The sequence below is a fragment of the Ptychodera flava genome, chromosome 7 (assembly GCF_041260155.1).
Source record: "Ptychodera flava strain L36383 chromosome 7, AS_Pfla_20210202, whole genome shotgun sequence".
Lineage (NCBI taxonomy): Eukaryota > Metazoa > Hemichordata > Enteropneusta > Ptychoderidae > Ptychodera > Ptychodera flava.
In genome coordinates this window covers 46,993,312-47,011,931 of record NC_091934.1, presented here as the reverse complement: position 1 = coordinate 47,011,931, position 18,620 = coordinate 46,993,312, and the positions used below count along the sequence as shown (strand labels likewise).

Below are 18,620 nucleotides of genomic sequence, written 5' to 3'. Positions count from 1 at the left end.
TTATCTGTTAACAATTTTTGGGAAATATAGCGAAAATAGATAATCCGTGTAACGCACTAGTTGTTGCGTGTGAATCGGTCGTGGCACGAGCAACATCGATCGCCTTCGGCAGCTCGTGAGTCTTCATTGAAAGCCAATTCAAATGCGGCCCAAGTGGGTAAGTTTTCGTCTTTCTTTACGGCTAATTTGTCCTAAATTAGTTTAAGATTTTGATGACTTGGCATGAAAGTGATACAGACTGACGTGATTAAAGTGGTCATTTCGAGTTTTGAAGGGCTTGGAGGCTTCGGACCCGTTGTATGGTTCCGAAATTTAAATACCGCCCAACTTTATAGCAGCACAGTCATGTTAAAAAATGTTCTCATGGTTTCCTGTTAAAATGCCGCGTTTTGGAATTTGGACCGTTCGCTCTGCTGTCGCATGTGCTAAAAGTCGTAATGGGTGGTTGTATTAACTTGTCAGAGGAAAGTGGCTTTTCATGGTGTGTAGTTTGTAATCAGTGAGGGACTAGAAATCGCTATTTTTTGACCTAAACACAGTTAAGGAGAATTTACATAGGTCATCAGTGTACTGGTACGGGCCATCTGTTGGTGACGATAAAATTTGTCACAGTGGTGTTTTGATACGTACTGTCCCTAGCAATTCTTATAACTTAATTGGTTAAACTATGACCAAGTTGCAATTTTAGTATGATAATTGCAACTTTAACACGAAGTTTCATCTCAATATGTGATCAAAATTCAAAATCTCTTTACGCGAAGTCGCTGAAAATGAAACCAGCTTGGCATTTTTACGAAGCTATTTTTATCACAACATACATGTTGTATTAATCACGTAATGACGTCTCAGACATTTGCACTGGTATTTAGTGGATTATTCGCCGTTTTGAAGCGCTGGCCATGTAAATTACGTAAAACGTCCCAAAATGCAGAAAAGTGCCGTGTCGTAAGTCTGAACGACCTAGGTCACGTTGAGAAAGAACGGTGCTGGTGAAGTGCCAGCGCTTCTACTTTGCATGTCAATAATGTGTGCATATTTCTGTTTTGCTCTGTTTTGCTGGTTTTTATGCCAAAGTCTATTGGTTACTATAGCAACAGTTTATTGATCTATAGCAAGAACACACACAAAGGAACAATAAGCTCTTTATCTACTTGGAAACTAAACCATTCATTATTAGAAATATCACCTCTTGTTTTGTGAAACTATGTGAATGCCATGGCAACTAAATACTTAAAATGTCATTCTAACTTAGAATGACAAAAAACAGTAAACAGTCTTGATGTTGTGTGATTGCCACATAATTTTTTTATTAGCTTTACTCTCTGGTCAGTTAGAACTTAATAGTTGATTAGTTTAGTGTTGTCTTTTCAATAATATACATTTTTACCATGTGAAAGACTTCACTGATCTTTGTTTTACAATGTATGTTGTGTATGCTTGTGAAATCTGAATTAATAATTTTTAGTGACCTTTGCACTTTATTTGAGCTGATAAATGTCTGTGGACTGAGGGTGTTTACAGTTGGTCGGTCGGTAAACATTGGCAAGGAGACTAAATTTAGTGCGTTTTGCTGTCATTGTACTGTTGTCTCTTGAATCACTTTTGTGTCCTTTTATTTGCCTGTATAGCGAGTTTAACTAGCACTTGTTGAACCCTTTGCTCAGTAACTTGAATATCTTAAAACCAAAAATTGCTATTGTATCAGACATAATATATTGCCTCATCTAATGCATAGCCTCTCAGGTTTGATAAAAATGCATGTTTTAATCGCACAATTTTGGGTATATTCTTCATGTCGACATTCAGTGGCATGTAAGACTGGCCTTGTTTTGTGATTTGTATAACACCATGGCAACCACAGAAAGCAGATTTGAATGTGATACGATTACTTGCCATAACCTTTAACCATGCCTTTGTATAAATATGTCGACTTGCTTTATTCTTTTACAACTCTTCAAACTAATGGCATTTCAAACTTAAGTGTTGACTGAATTTTTACTAAACTGTAGAAGTTTAAATCAAAGTGACTGGTTTACAGCCATATTAAGATCTTCTGTGGACTTGTTTTAACGTGTTCTATTTTCTTCTTTGTCCGATGTAATTTACCATTGCTCAGTGATTATCTGAGTGTAAATAACTTGGTTTGGTGAGAAATTTGAAGGTTAAAATATGTAACAATGTGTGTGGTGAATTATTATGAAAAATGAAAAGATCTTATTTAATGGACTTTAGAGAATGCATACGATTATTCTAGACATTTTAAATGCAGTGTGAACAAAAATTTGTCTTTTCAATATCGACTAATTGCAGTATAATCAGTCAGAAAAGTACTGTAATGAAGCTTTAATGTTTATGAACATTGAAAAAGATATTTATGGAAATTCAAAAATTACTCACTTGCTTTTTTGTTAATGAACATCACTGAACAGGTATTGCCTTTTTGTTCCTTTAATTCTTCATGCATGTTTTTCCAAATGTAAGAAAACGGTTTTAAATTTATGTTTCTTTTCATGTTAATTTATGCATTTCCAGATAAGGAAATTTCAATAAAAATATGCAACTAAATATAAACATTAATTTTTCGACAAAACTATCAAATTTATTCGACTTAGAAAAATCATAGCGCCTACAAGTGCAGTTCTAAATTTCAGATGGAAAAATTCATTTCAACTGCCACACAATCTCTTATGTTCATATTTAATTAATGTGCTATCATAAAAGCTCTACAAGGGTTGGTCATGTCAAATTAATCTGATTTTCTGATTCATACGTCTACAAAGTACCAGAGAATTTGTTATGGAGAAAATGCAAACGTCATGACAACAGAATAAAACTTGTTTTATTAATCCGTTCACAAAGTTTAGAATTAAGTGTGTTAGATTGATCTAAGGGCTGTGTAATTGAATGAATAGTTTTTTTCATCCTTTGTTTATTTGTGTTCGAAATTTTCTTTCATTGAATTCAATAGAAATGTTTGCTAGTGTCAAATAAACTGATATTATAACCATTAAAAAAGAACATTTTACCCTTCCCAAAACTTTGTTTGATGTCTACAGTGCATGTAGAGGACATGTGTGACCTATTTAATAAAAGCAGGGCTGAAAATGTGTAATTTGAAATAATGTTTTATATGATTGATATCAATATATATGTCTATACCTACATAGCATAGTTTATGATATTTTTGAATTTTTTTAAAGATACAGGAAATCATTTTGGTCGGGATCTTTTTGACCTTTATTTGATTTATCACATTGCTAGTTTTGAAATATTTAGTGGTAAATAGTGCTGCATGTACGTGGCTGTTGAAATTATGATGTAATGTGCACATATCAGAAGATGGCTTAAGTAGATTACAAGCTCCAGAGTATGTGGTTGCAATTATGCATAATATAATAATGTATAGTAGAGGGACAGCTGTTGGAAATGAGAATGCAGAAGTATTACATCCCACGATCCAAAGATAGCGGTGATTATATTTAAGATCTGATTGTCCCTTTTGATTTTGTAATATTTAGTATGTGAATGGATAGCTCAGAACCTATGAGTGGCAAGGCCATGCAGGAATCATCAATAAAGACTGCAATGATATACATTGGTACATTGGTATGGTATGGGTGTTAAGGGGGCACTGCACCCAACACAGTGTATTTGGCTCAACATCACATTTTTTGCAATTATTCGGTCAATTTTATCTAATGTTTTAACCCAAGATTAGAATATTGGTTGGGTTTACCTTTTAGCTCATCAAGCAGTCTTAAGTTTTGCGAGAAAGAAGTGTAAACTTACGTAAATTTATGCACTTCTTTTTCTCCTCATTTCAAGATTTCCAAAGAATTTAACTCCACTCTGGCTGGGTCAAAGTACCGAAATGTTCACAATATGTTCTTTAATACTATTTAACAAAACTACTTTTTTGTTTGGCAATTAAGTTCTTACATTTTGAATAAGAGTCATTTTAATTTTGCTTATCATGTTTTCAATCATTTTCTTGAGTGTCAGTCTTTCAACCCCTGCCATTTTAGAATGAGGAAAGATAATGTAAAATAAAGTTGTTGGTCTTTTCTTCATATACTCTTGTTTCAAGTGAAAAATTTTAAACTAAGACTGGTTTCTTAAAGTCAGCCATTACCAAATCCAGATTTGGGGTCACTGTTACAAAGAGTAGTTCATGTATGGTGTTTACCAGTGGTAATACCTTGAAAACTTGTCCCGGAGCAAGGAGGTGGTCTATTGGTAATTTATTGATGGTGAATAGATTTGCTCTGACAAGTCAGCATATTGTACATTTAAGTCACTAAAGCTACTGTAAATTTTTATATTAGTTAATGACATTAATGCCATGTATTCTATCAGAAGTATGGTGTGATAGCTTTAGTCATTGCTTCCTAGGTTTTCAAATAATGATTTCACTGATGTAGCTATGAGTTCAGTGAATACCCCTTCAAGATATGCTAACAGGATTATTAAAAAGGAAATGAGCCAAAGTTATTTGTTTCTAAAACTAGAGCTGTTTGAGGTAAAATACAACAAATTGTCACTTTAGATCAACAGCTAAGACACTAGTATACGATGTCATGATTTTGAGAGACCACTACTACCGGTACTTTTATTACATGACTGGTATATCAAATGTCATGCTCTCCCTTGGATTCAATGGTAACTTGTTGATGATGTTGGGGGCCACATAACATGTGATGTGGTCATCATTTGACAGAAAATGAACCGGAACTATTTTCAACTTGACAATTTCAGGAATGTAAAATGATCAGATTTCAAGTTTAAGGTTGGATATCATGATCATTCGTATAATTGTAGGGTTTCACAGCCGTTATAACCATCAGTAATATTTAAGCAATAAAGCACACCCAGCGACGGTATACCACAAGATTTTGACCAGTTCACGACATATATGCACGAGCGATAGTGAGTGCATATATGAAGTGAAATGGTCATAATCGAGTGGCATACCATTGCTGGGTGTGATTTATTGCCATTATATATCATAACAGTATATTGAAATTCTGGCATGGAACGTCATAAACAGGTTTTTGCTCAGGCTGAGAGCTTGCACGTATGTCAGCCGTGGTATATCGCCAATATACCACAGTTCTTTTCGCGTCTCAACCAATCAGATCGCTGTATTTGCACCACCAATATACTGGTATGATATAATATGTGGTATCACACTATACAGGATATGATGGGTTACCACAACAAAGCAATGATGCCATGGGATGTCATAACCATGCATAATATTGGATGGCACAAGCATGCATGGTGACTGGTGTCAGATATCACTAACAAGAACTATTGTTGGCTATCACAAATGTGAATAATACGAATTCAGAAAAACAAGCACACTGATAGGTGTCAAAACCAGGCACCAGGCATGTCTCTGACACAACCATGCACCGGTATTTTTGGTGTCACACAGCCACACACAAGTGTTTTTGGTGTCACATCCACATACATGCATACAGCTGTTTTTGGTGTCACATCCACACAGGAGTTTATGGTGTCACAGCCATGGACAGGAATTTTTGGTGTCACAGCTGCACACAGGTGTTTTTGGTGTCATGTGTATCACGTTTCCTGCCGGACAGTACCACTTCCCCATCTGCCAACTCAGTGAAAAGCGGTATTGAGCCAAAACCATGTGTATTTCTACCTATTTGGCTTGGTCTGTTCTAATAGCGTTAAAAAATCATGTTTATAGTATCTATGATTTCAGGGGCCTTCAAATGTTCAATTTTAAGCTCACATTTGGTATATGTATATATACCAAAGAGAGCTAATATGGTATGTCTGTACCTATGTATGTATGTTAATACGAGCGGATGTATGTTTTGTTAAAATTCATATTAAGCTTTACTAGTTGTAACGAATTTGATCTGATGGTGTAATATGAACTTGGCAGGAAAAGGGGCATGAGTGCAGAAGGTTTTCACCATGCAAAATGTGTTTTTAGTGTCAAAACCATGCATCAGGTGTTTTGAGTGTCACAGCCATCATGCACCAAGTGTTATAATGTGTCAAAACCATTCACCAGGCATTTTGATTGTCACAGCCATCATGCAGTAAGTGTTTTTGGTGTCCAAACCATTCACCATTCTGCAGTTTCTTGGTAGACCCAGTCAATGCACAAAGCTTATTCCCAACCCAAGGGATTTCTGTTTCTGTGGTGCTTGCAAGTTGGTGATATATTGTAGCAAAGCAGGTCCAATCTTGACGCAGGGTTTCATTTATGATTTATACTGCAATTAGAGAATACATGTATGGTGCTCTATTTGAAAAATCCATTGATTGTAGATTATGCAATAATGGTCACAGATCATAAAAGTTTGTTGTGTCAGTAATATCTTATGGGTACTTGTACATAGCCAGTCATTTACATATTAAATGCTGCTATGTTGCAACTTGTAAACTTTTTAGACATTCCTGTATTAAAGGCACATGAGCTGCAACTTTTGGCATTATTTTCATGATTTTATATTTAAATTAAATAAGTACATAGAAATGTTCTTACTCAGAGATGTTTACCCAAGTGTAATTATCCACTGAGTGGGACTGCATGGGGAGGTTTCAGTAAGACAAATAATAGATGGGTGCCACACCCAAATATGGCTGCCTCCATACAACTACATGATAAGCAGCGTAAATGGTGCATGTACACATTTGAAGTTTTACAAATACTTGTAACATGATGCAACCAACTGAAAGAAAGGGAAAAGAATTCACTCCACTTTGACAAAAAATTCTCCTTTTTTTCACATAATATGGCAAGATTTTGAAAATGGCGGAAAATTTAAAATTAACAAAAATCTGTTCAATTTCTTGCCTATTCTGCCACAAGCAAATGTTGTTGAGGCATAGCTAATGACTATATCGTTCAATTTGTAGATTGCAACAGACATCTGAGGACATTGGAGGTACCTTGAGGTTAGCAGGGATTACCCTGGCTCAAGAACGGCAGGAGATAAAATCGCACATGAGAAAAAAACAGTGGGAGATTTTCAAAGTCTGTGGGAACCAGACCTAACTTTCCCTGATTTTCTGCATATTGGTTAATTTGCATAACAATACACTCAGTGAGACAGTTTTCGGACGACCTCAGTTTCAGACATTTAATGACATGCTGTTCGTTATACTCACTTCGCTCCATTTTGATAGCGTTTTACAAGTCATGCTACAGCATATTAAGTCAGGTGACGCTGCCGTCCTCTTTTGGATTTTTTTTTGGTAGAAGCTATTTCGGGCTACAAACTTGGTGAAGTTAGCCATACGATACGAGGTGTCGAATGCAACACACAGGGACAGCCCATGTCCAATCTAAGCGCTATACACGTTGAAATATACAGTAGTTGCGTCGTCCATGGATTAAACGTAACTAATTATCACTAAATATTTCCATATAGTTTTCTAAACACATTGAAATTGAAAATCGGGGTTCGAAGTTTCAAAATATCAATATTTAGCCCCTTATCACATTCAAAATACGACGTCCAATTACTGCGATAGCAGTCCGATTACACGCACTCAACATGGGGGCAAAAATTTGGCAACTTTGACCCCCTAAAGGCCACTTCTGTCGGTGTTAACAGTTTGAGGATAAACACAATAAAGTTTCGAAAGGTATTATAATAAGATTTCATTGTGGTCGTCATTTATGAAAGGGCTTTGGGCGAAATTCACTACCCTGTCCGAAAACTGTCACACTGAGTGTAGTTGTAATCGGAGGCGATCGAATCCATACTTTCTAGTGCGGGAGTAACGGAAGTACAGTAATCCAGAATAGTGCATTTTTATTTTTTCTTCGGACTACCACTCGTACTGGACACGAATATTCCTTCGAAAGCGCCATTTTGAGCGACGACAACACACTGTACATCATCAATGAACACTTGCTGTATCGACTCCAATGATTTGTCAATGAACGCATAACTTCCTGTTGGCAACCAATCACAAACGCTGTTGAAACGGGTAACTCTGCAACAGCTTTTTTCTAGCGTAATTATAGCGCTCTCTACGGCGACACAATGAGTGGTTCTGTACTGAAAACCTGCCAAATATTACCGATGAATTTAGATCGCGTAAAGGTATCACGTACGCGCTATTTGAATTATCGGCGCGACTTTTTTGCCCAATTGATTTTTCTGAATGCGATTTTTCTGATTTTTGAGCGTAAATATTGCGTTATCGCGCCCCAAAGTGATCCCTGGGTTAGACAAATTTCACAGAGTTGCAACTCATGGGCCTTTGAGACTGTAAATGCTGGACAAATTGTACACAAAGTTTTAGACCTTCACACAAATGAATGATGTACCAAAATGCTAAAAAACTGGAAGTTGAACTTTGAAACTGAAATTTGTACATGTAATCCTGATTGTACACAAAAACTCATGGGAGATTTTCACAAATGTACAAGGTTACAAGTACTGTCACTGATGTAAGTTTTGTAATTACATTTTGTTAAGGGAATTTAGAAGTTTCAAATGAAATGTGGTATTTAAATGCCAGCCATGATTCATATCGCTACTAATTTCACCAAGAACAGGAATTTGCAAGATCAGATAAAATTGCCATGAAATTCACAGAATGACCTGCAATTATAAGCCTTTATTTCCTATACCAAAGGGTTTTTGAGACAAATGTGGTAAAAATATTTGAGAGTCCCATCATCAGTAAAACTGGGCAGGCATTACATTAGGTGACTATGAAAGTTGTTACTCTTTACATGTTACTGTGCTTCGAAGTTTTAGAGCTCAGTTAATAACTTGTGTGTACGTGTCCAAATGCAACATTCTCACAGCATACATGTAACTGATGATAAGAACTTAAGTAGAGTGCTGTTGTAAGGATGATTATAGCATTTCTGTATTTTTTTTGAGATTTCATGATTTAAACTTCCAGTTCTTCCTTTTCAAGAATCAAAATCCACTTTTTGAAAAGTAATAATATTAGAATTTGTCAAAAACAATCTCATTTTGTCAAAAGTTGAAAGTGAGGGTTGGTAATGTTTGTAGAAGTTTCCTATCAACCACCCCCAGTCTTAAATGGTTTAGCTTGGAAAAGTTCATAATTATATTATCTTTTATATGTATTGTCATGTTTCAGAACACCAAATATGTCCTTCCCAAATCAATCTAACCTTTCTTATTTTACACTTTCCAGAAAAGCAGATCAAGTATTAAAGCTAATGACAAATTAAATTCAAATAACATAAAAGTTCCGTTTTGCAGAAAGCAAATTACTAAATGAGGCCTCAGATATTTTGCATTTTTGCTGCATTTTTTGTGACTTGTAGTGTGTATAGAAAGTGTGGCCTCAATTTGGCCTTGAAGATTGTGATTTATCCGTTATTTATATTTTGCCAAATGTAATTTCTGGAAGATAAATGCCAAAGTTGGTGTTTTCATTGTAATTTGATGCATAGATGTATAGTTTGGAAGCAGCCATGTCGATGTAAGATAGTGTTCTAATTTAGATCATAAGTTGTACAAATGTGAGGATTTTATGTCATTATAAATCACTGAAGTTGTAGCATGGTGACATTGAATCGTCTTTAACAATGCTATGATTTTGTGAAAAAAGTGACCATCCCCTGATTTTATGAGAGAGATCCCTAGCATTGTCAAAATTCCTTTTTGGAAGTGGACTTCTTGCTGTTGAGATAAATATCATATGTACTGGTGCTATTAAAACATGATAAAATACAGCTGCAACCAGATTTTCCATTGTCTTCCTGATCTGTTTATCACTTTTGTGTTCTTGAGTGGAAAGTAAATTAAGAAATTTTATCTGGGTTAATACAGGGTTAGTATCTGTAAAGAGTCTTGTGATATTTTCCAAAATCATTTACCGGATGCTGTTTTGTTCCAAAAACATAACTTTATCTGAATATAGTAACAATTCTGTGTGCTATTTAAAAGCATTGTTATCAAGAGGCTGTATCGTCTTTAAAAAATCATATTAGTAAACAAGCTGTAAACAATCTTCAAACTGCATTTTGTTTTGTTTATACCTACTTAAGGCTAATCTCATCCAAATTTGTTCAGAGAGTGACAGTACCAGTATGTTGTCTTTTAGGATATTTTTGTTGTATTTGAAAAAAATCCACAGAAGGATGTACAGATGTTGAAGTAATTTGTAGCAAGAGGGCCTTAGGGTAAAGTAAGTTCATTTGGGTTTCTTTCCCTCGGGTGAGTCTATTTTGGTTTGGTTTGGTTTGGTTTGGTCAATCAAATAGTTAAAAAGTACCATAGCTCTCGTGTAATGATCAGCTGACTTATTACAGATTATAGTATATTAGCGCAGAAGGCTTTGTTAGGTGTTGGTCACTGTTGGAATCCATAATACCCTACATGTACATATCAAAAGGTATCCTTGAGTTTGCGATCTCCCGTAAGTTCATATGACGTATCTCACAGACTTTGACAAGGTCAACAGTTTTGTATCAGGAATATGTTAATGACATTCTAGTTAACTTTTACTTTGTTTTTAGCTCACATTTGGTTATACCAATGTGAGTTTATCGTATAGGCTGAAGTCGATGGCGTCTGTATGTATGTGTGTATGTATGTATGTACAGTATGTCCGTCAACATCAAAAACACGCAAACCGCTGCACGTTTCAGCTTGGTATTTAGTGTGTGGATGCATCCTGGGCTATAGATGGGATTTTGTTCAAATGAAGTCTGCGTTGCCAAAATTATGCAAATGAACTTACAAAATGTGAAAATGCTTAAGCATTAATAACTCAAGAACCGCTCTTTTGATTGCTTTGAAAATTTGTGTGCAAGTACCTTAGGTGAACCTTATACAGTTCTATAAATATTGTGATAATATCCTTAATTTTGTATTTTTGCTGAATTTTTTGGTGATTTTTCTCATTTTCAGTAAAAATTCTTCTTCTCTGAAACTGCCAGCCCAATCGCTCTCAAATTTTGGTTGTCTCTTTGCAAGGGTGTTACTTTTCTAATTTGTTGAAATTATGACAAAATTAGGAAAGTTACTATTTTTGAGCAATTTTGTCATTTTTGGTCAAAAAATCTTAAACAGTATTTCCTTTTTAAAACCCCTGGACAGACAGCTTTCATATTTGGTACACAGACGTACAGAGATGAGAATAGTTAGATATGTTGAAATTGTCCTGAAATATACAAATTTGTATTTTTAAGACAATATTGTCATTTTTGGTCAAGAAAACTTTATCTCAAAATTACTTGTTTGATAGCTTTGTAATTTAGTATAAAGTCCCTTCTTTGATAGCTTTGTAATTTGGTATAAAGTCCCGAAAGATGCCATTAGATAAATTTTCTGCTCAAAGTGATGGGAAACCCCAAAATTTGTATATTTAAGGTAATTTTCTCAGTTTGTGACCTTAAATGACCTACACCAACCCAGGATATGTTGTGAGACAATTTTGAAGGCTGTGAACATAATTTTGTCATGTTTGGTATCATTTTGTAGGAAAATTTGATCCAGAAAACAAAGCTAAGGTGATTTTTTTCATTTTGGACCAATTTTTGCAACTTTTCTATGTAAGACGTACAAGACCCGATGAGAAATTTGAATCCAGGATAATTCCAGATGTTGTAATCACCGCCCACAGTGGAAGGCATTTCACTATCTGTTACTACCTTAAGTGCTGCTTACATTAGAATGATAACACTCATGGCATTAATTAAAAAATATTCAAGGTTGTAAATGTACTTCCTGTCATTTGGTCTTATGTAATACCAAGGGGTGGAACATTTTATATTCAGGGAGGGGGTAGGGTCTAGAAGATTGATGATGTAGCATTACTTTTTTACCAGATCCCTTGTGCAATTTTTGCCCACTCCCACCTTTTCTTTTTATCAAGCCTTCTCTGTTTTTTGTTGTTGACATTTGCCTATGTATTTAGGATCTGCTTGTCCCATTGCTTTAGAAGTTGATATGCATGTTCCTAAAGATGACCTCAAGTACCTAAGTTGGAGACCTTATTTGCTTTTGTCATTCTTGTTTTTCCTGGTTTAAATTTTTCTCGAATGGACCAATTCAAACCGAATGTGAGCACATAGTGTCCTTGACAGTATTTTTTGAAATGTTCGTCTTTCATGGATACTGTGTTTCATGCAGGAGTGCTCGTATAATTTTTTTGCCCCATCATCAGCAGAAACCTGAGTAGTGACAAACATCAGTACACACTGCCTGTTTGTGTTTCCATCAGTCTGTGCATCAATCTTATGTGAACGCTTAAATTTAAAAATTGAATGTTGCCAGTTTTAGTATTTTGAATTTTTAGATGATTATAGAACTGACGTTAGTCTTGCATTTATGGCTTGCATAATTTGGGAAAAGGTTGACAGTTATGTTTAAAATTAATTAATGTCAAAGATTTTTTGTGATGATGAAATAATAGCTTTGATACTTGCTATTATGTTTCTAGAGATACACCAAATTTACTTGTTCCAAGTACCATAAAATTTGCATATTTTGCATGCATGGGATTTCTCATAAGTCATTGAAAAAACCTGCATTCAGTTATGTTTATATGGATGACCTAATAATTCTTACTTTTGAAAATTTGAATTTGATGAAATTTATATATTTGAATTTTGGGGATAATTTAATACCCTGACTTTTTTGGTTACAATTTCACAATGTCATTATTCATAATTGTCCAAGTCACTTTGCATACCTATGGCCCACAAAATATAAATTTGCTTTCATATTTACACACATACATGTAAATATGTAGTTATGTTAAAATGTGATTGCTAGCAGTGAAATCCATGTAACCAGGACTGTTTGTACATCCACAGCTGTAATAATGATTTGTTGTCAATTGAACTGACAGAATTAGACAGCAATGTCTATTTAGAATGCTGGATAATGTCTGAAAATCGTCATTTTTTCATATTTTCTCATACATGCTCATTTCTTTTGATCTGAATGGAAATCATGCCAATTTAAATACATTTGTTAGATACTTAATAGTACATGCAAGATGAAGTCAATTCTATAGATAGCTCAGCTATGATGCTACATGTATGTAGCTCGCACATTTATCAAATCATATCCAAGGTTTCATTGCAAATACAATGTGTTTTCACCACTTTATAGTCAAATTATATTTTATTAACACATACCATATAGAATTACAAAAGTGTGGTTTTTCAATTTTATTATACTATAGGTGGCTTTTCTTCAAATGTTTTTAGGTGAGTGAATGGGATGGTTATTTTCTGTCAAAATGGCACATTTTTGTATGAACCTGTCATTCTTTGTATTTGGATTTATGAACTCATGCACAGCTTGCCACCTACCATCACTCAGATGTTCTGATATAGAATTGACTTTCCATACACACATAGATCATTCTTAATTTAAGTGTCCAGTGATTTCTCGTCATGTTCACTTTCTGTGGGAAGGCATTTTTAAAATTACAGTCAGATGCTTTTTACAAAATTTTTTCAACGTCTGTCATTAAAAAACACATTTACATCGTATGCTTAGCGATGTACTTCATTGCATATTTGTTACTTTGTTGAGGGATGTGCACATATGGCTATTTTTATGACTGACAAAACATTTATTTCTGACCAATTTAACATCACAGTCGATGTGTTCAACTGCTTTACAAAGCTGTCAAAATGCTACTTGTATACTCAATATCCTTATTTGGTCATTCAACTTGTTTGTTAGTTCAACTCAGACTAAAAACTAATATTTTCAATTCCTTTTCAACAGTTTATGTAAGACACTGTGATTTAATTATGATACACATAGATAACTTTAAATGGCCATCAGTGTTACTTGAATCTTAGTATGTACAGAGATTACATTTACCACTCTTCCGCGCACCAAGTCATTAACCCTTTTCCTGTCAAGCCCATATTTCATCATCAGGTCAAGATGGTTAAAATTAATGAAACACAATATATTCCATATGGTGTACATTTGAAGACTGTTGAGAACATAATACTGTAAAGTTGATTTTTTTTGGACAAAAGATGCAATAACATACCAAACCAAGTGGGTGAAAATACGTCATGTTTTGGCTCAATACCGCTTTTTACTGACTTGGCTGATAGGGAAGTGATACAGTTATTACTGTCTGGCAGGAAAAGGGTTAATATTTTAATCAGAAATCTATCAGATACTTTTATGTGAACACACCCAGATCTTTGATATCATTATTTTTGTTCATGTAAATATGATACTTTCTTTTCTTTCAGAACAAATGAGAAATGCATGACATATAGTATGTTTGGTTCAGAATGGCAAGTCCTGAATTCAAGAAGAGAACATCAATCAGATTGGATGCAATCTGTGAAAAACTTAAAAGTCGAAGTGAAGACTCATCTCCTGGACCTGCAGCGGAGTTAGAGGCAATACTGAAAACCTGCCGAGATGCAGTGTCTGCAGTCTCAGGAAAAACAAATCAAGAAAAAGATCTTCAAGAGGAAAATAACTCTGTGGTTACAACTGCATCATCACCACAGGTCGCCATGGTAACATCAGAAGATGGTTTGGATAAGGTTAATTCTGAGGTTTCTGAGAAACTATCAGAAAGTGAAAATAACACATCAACAGAAAGTAGTGAGTGCAACGATGCAAGAAGCTCAGGAAGTGACAGCAGCAGTGTCAAATCCATATCTTCCATCAACGGTTACCATGGTAATGTGGCAGAGGACAGCCAACAGAGTTTTGCAGAAGAGAATTCTGAGATGAGTAGTCAGCTGATAAGTGCTGAAGACACTGATCAGCAAGAAAACAGTTTATTCACACAGGATAGCGTTTTAGATTTGTCTATGAGTGCATATAAAAGTGACAAGTCCGATTGTATGTCACCAACATCAAGTGCTTCCAAAGACTTCATCAATTCTCAGGATAACCCCGTAGTTTATGACCCCAAAATGATACAAGAATATGCAGAGAGTGGTGTGTGCGATGATGATTTGCTGGAAGAGACTTTGAATAAGAGTGCTGAAATGACCTGTAATGGGTCTCAAGAAGACAGTGAAGCTATGATGGATGATTCTGCAGACAGTGAACAAGCATATGATGATGATGATGATGATGATGACATAGCCATTGCTGAGGACCTCAGCATGGACAGAACACAAAACCAAATCACAGAATCTGCTGATTTAACCACAAAGGAAAATATTGAACCTGGGCTGTGCTATGATGCGTCTGAAGTACGCGACTATGCTGCAGATACTGTGAAAGAGTTTCTGGGACTATATGGATATGAATCTGAAGTGAGGGACATTGAAGAAAGACTGCCTCTGGATAAGTTCAGCTTCAGTAAGTTTATCATTTCAGTTTCCTGTGTAGTATTACTTTGCAGTTATCTATGTTCATTCCCTATTGAAATGAATGAGAAGATCTGGAGAGAATGGGATGTTTGAAAACTTACATGTTTGTTTTCATAAAGTGGGTTTCCATCACCCAGTCACTTCCGTAAGCATAAAGTTCCAACAGCAGACAATTGTCAAATTTACTGTGATATTGAGACAGAAAAATGAAATACTAGTAATAATATCCAATATAAGTGTTCTCTATAGACAAGTAAATGGTTGGTGATTGCATTGATATTCCGAAGGGAACCCACTTACATGACTGGGAAACACCGACAGAATTTACAGGGTACTAAACTTTATTTGGCAAAAACATTTGATATTCAAGAATATCAAATCAACATTTTTCAAATGTTAGGTGGTTGAAGATGGACTCTACTAGTCTGTGGCTCAGCTGTACCACAATATTTAGGTGTGATGTCACAGCTCCCCAATCCATACACTGAGATGTCACAGCTCCCTAATTCATGCACTGTGGTATCACAGTGGCCCAATTCCTACACTGTGATGGCACTGTGGCCCAATTCCTACACTGTGATGTCACAGCACCCCAATTTCCACAGTGTGATGTCACAGCACCTCAATTTCCACAGTGTGATGTCACAGCACCCAAATTCCTGCACTGTGATGTCACAGCACCCCAATTCCCACAATGTGATGTCACAACACCCCAATTCCTACACTGTGATGTCACAGCAGCCCCATTCCCACAGTGTGATGTCACAGCACCCCAATTCCTGCGTTGTGATGTCTCAGTGACCAAATTCATACACTGTGATGCCACAGCACCCCAGTTCCTGCACTGTGATGTCTCAGTGACCAAATTCATACACTGTGATGTCACAGCGGCCCGATTCCTATACTGTGATGTTGCAGCACCCAATTCCCACACTGTGATGTCACAGCACGCTAGTTACTGCACTTTGATGTCACAGAGCTCAAATTCACACACTGTGATGTCACAATGCCCCAATGCATGCACTGTGATGTCATAGCTCCCGAATTCATACACTGTGATGTCATAGCTCCCATGTCATAGCTTCATCATGATAGCCATATAACACAAACACCATGCAAGTCTTGCTTTGAAGTGTGGTTAGGCTTCATTGTACTCAAGGATTTCATCAAATTATGTGAAGGGGTCATTCTAAACAAGGTCATCAGAATGAAATTTTTATGTTGTCAACTTTTAATCGCAAAGTGACCATATATCAAATATACAGCACTTAGATAAACACTCGTAAATTATCAAAATATTCAGTGATATAGACATTAGATATTTGCTTAACACTTTACATAATACTTGGTACTAATGAACGAAGTGTATGCAATCTCTTATACTTTCACTACTCGTAAAGTTTATTAAAAAGTAAAACTAAGACCTCTGTACTTTCTCTTCACAAACAGCAAGCATTTTACAGTTAGATAAGGATCTTGTAGCTGCAGGGAGGAAGACGCTTGTGCCTAATAGCACCATGATTTCCATCGTTGATCCGTCTGGCAAACCTGTTGGCTATTCCAAGTATGATTATTACATCAAGAAGTTAGAAGCAGGTGAGCTGAAAGTGAAATCGTTTCATTTCATGATTCAGTTGAATGGTCAGGCTAATTTAAAGGTCAAATACAGTCTTTGAAAGTTTCTATGGGGCCATTTTTTGGTGGCGAGTTCAAAGGTTAAATTAGGTCAAAGTTTTGAGCAAGTTTCTCTGAAACTTTATAATCCCTGCTGTGGTAATAAGTTGAAAGGCTATCAAGTCAAAGAGTCTTGGTGTTCTAGGGATCCATATCATGACAAGTTGAAAGGTAATATCAGGTCAAGGTCAAGTAAGGATCCATTTTCTAAGGATCCATACTGTGGTTATGCACATACATTGGTTTGAGGATGAAGTAGTTGGTTGATAGAGAATGTCAGGTCTGTTAGGTAGAACAGTTGATATAATAGAAGAAGTTTATATTCACTGTGTTGAAGTCATGGTATTCAGACATACATGTACATATAGTCCAGCTTCTGTTCAGTAGTTCTAGAGTTGAATACTGACTTGCCTAAGGCAGGACATGCAGAGATGACATCTGGCATAGGTATAATGCTTACTAACTGTTAAAATGTAGGTATGTATATCTGTTGAAGAACTCTACAACAATGGTTAACATTCACAGCAGACTGTCTCCAGTGAACATAGCCGGAATAAGGCAAAATTGTAACTCCTGTCTTACGTCTTACATCTCTTGCAGGTGAAAGTATAAGTAGTGATATTTTGTCAAATACGGGCAATTCAAAGTATGATCATTTGATGAAGAAACTAGAACAGAGTCCTGCATCTATCAATTCAGGTGCCATCACAGTCAAAGAACTAATAAATCGAAATCTGCAGGCAAAGAAACACAATACAGAGAATAGTGACGTTGGTCGTATCATCACTGCAGGTGCCATGAAACGATCTTCCAGGCCATCCAAGTACGATCTGATTAACATTGACAGACTCAAGGATCGCATCAAATTAGAATCAGGAAAGGAGAGTGTTGAGAATGGTGATGATGCCGCTGGGAAAGTGGTCACTGGTGCATCACAGGCTAACATGTCATCATCTGATTACATCAAAGCTTGCTTCTCTGAAAAGAAGGCATCGTCATCAAATTCCCGTAGCAGTAACAGTAACAAGGCAGATGTCAATCAAATCTTACAGGCTAATGAAATGAATATTTACACAAAGTATATCGCCAAGTAAGTCATTAAAATGGCTATTTGTGTTGGGAATTGGTAAACTCAATTTGTACCTGGGACATTTAGAATGGTCTGATAGTAGCATCGGAGAATGCAACTTTACAAGGGCTATCTTCACTTTCAGATGTCAAGTCATACATTTTATGATATATACCAACTTATCATAGTAGACTGGCAATGTGATTCTGCCGTCTCTTCGCTCATACTGACCATAGTTGACTGGCTGTGTAATTCTGCCTTGCCTTCATTACTTCAACTTTACACATTTGCAACCGCAAATTATGAATTAGACAGATATCTTTCAACTATTGAGTGATTCTTGATGTGTGACATATGAAAACATGAATTCAGAACTTTTTCCCACCAAAGTCTGATTGAACTTTTTAGTATTCAGTACTAATGTGAGACATGTCAGTGTAGGGACACAGGCTAAATGGATCATGTTATCACAGGTCAAGAGACAAATAGAATATGTCAGATGAAGTACTGGGTAATCATTTACTAATGTCAAGTGTCTATTGGTAATGATGAAAACCTTATCAATGT

The 18,620-nt window shown here is 35.8% G+C and overlaps 1 protein-coding gene across 7 annotated transcripts in view; it reads left to right on the top strand.

Annotated features, from left to right (window-relative positions):
• LOC139137727 (zinc finger protein castor homolog 1-like) overlaps positions 1-18,620 on the top strand; it is a 33,179-nt gene that overhangs the window by 134 nt on the left and 14,425 nt on the right. For 2 of the 7 annotated variants that reach the window (XM_070705980.1, XM_070705978.1), the window contains exons 1-4: positions 55-157; positions 14,225-15,299; positions 16,760-16,906; positions 17,585-18,074. In XM_070705980.1, coding sequence (XP_070562081.1) covers positions 14,267-15,299; positions 16,760-16,906; positions 17,585-18,074 — 1,670 coding nt within the window. In that variant the 5' untranslated portion in view covers positions 55-157; positions 14,225-14,266. Of the gene's footprint in view, positions 1-54; positions 158-14,224; positions 15,300-16,759; positions 16,907-17,584; positions 18,075-18,620 lie in introns of those variants that run through there. The other 5 variants (XM_070705981.1, XM_070705979.1, XM_070705984.1 and 2 more) reach the window with 4 other exon arrangements.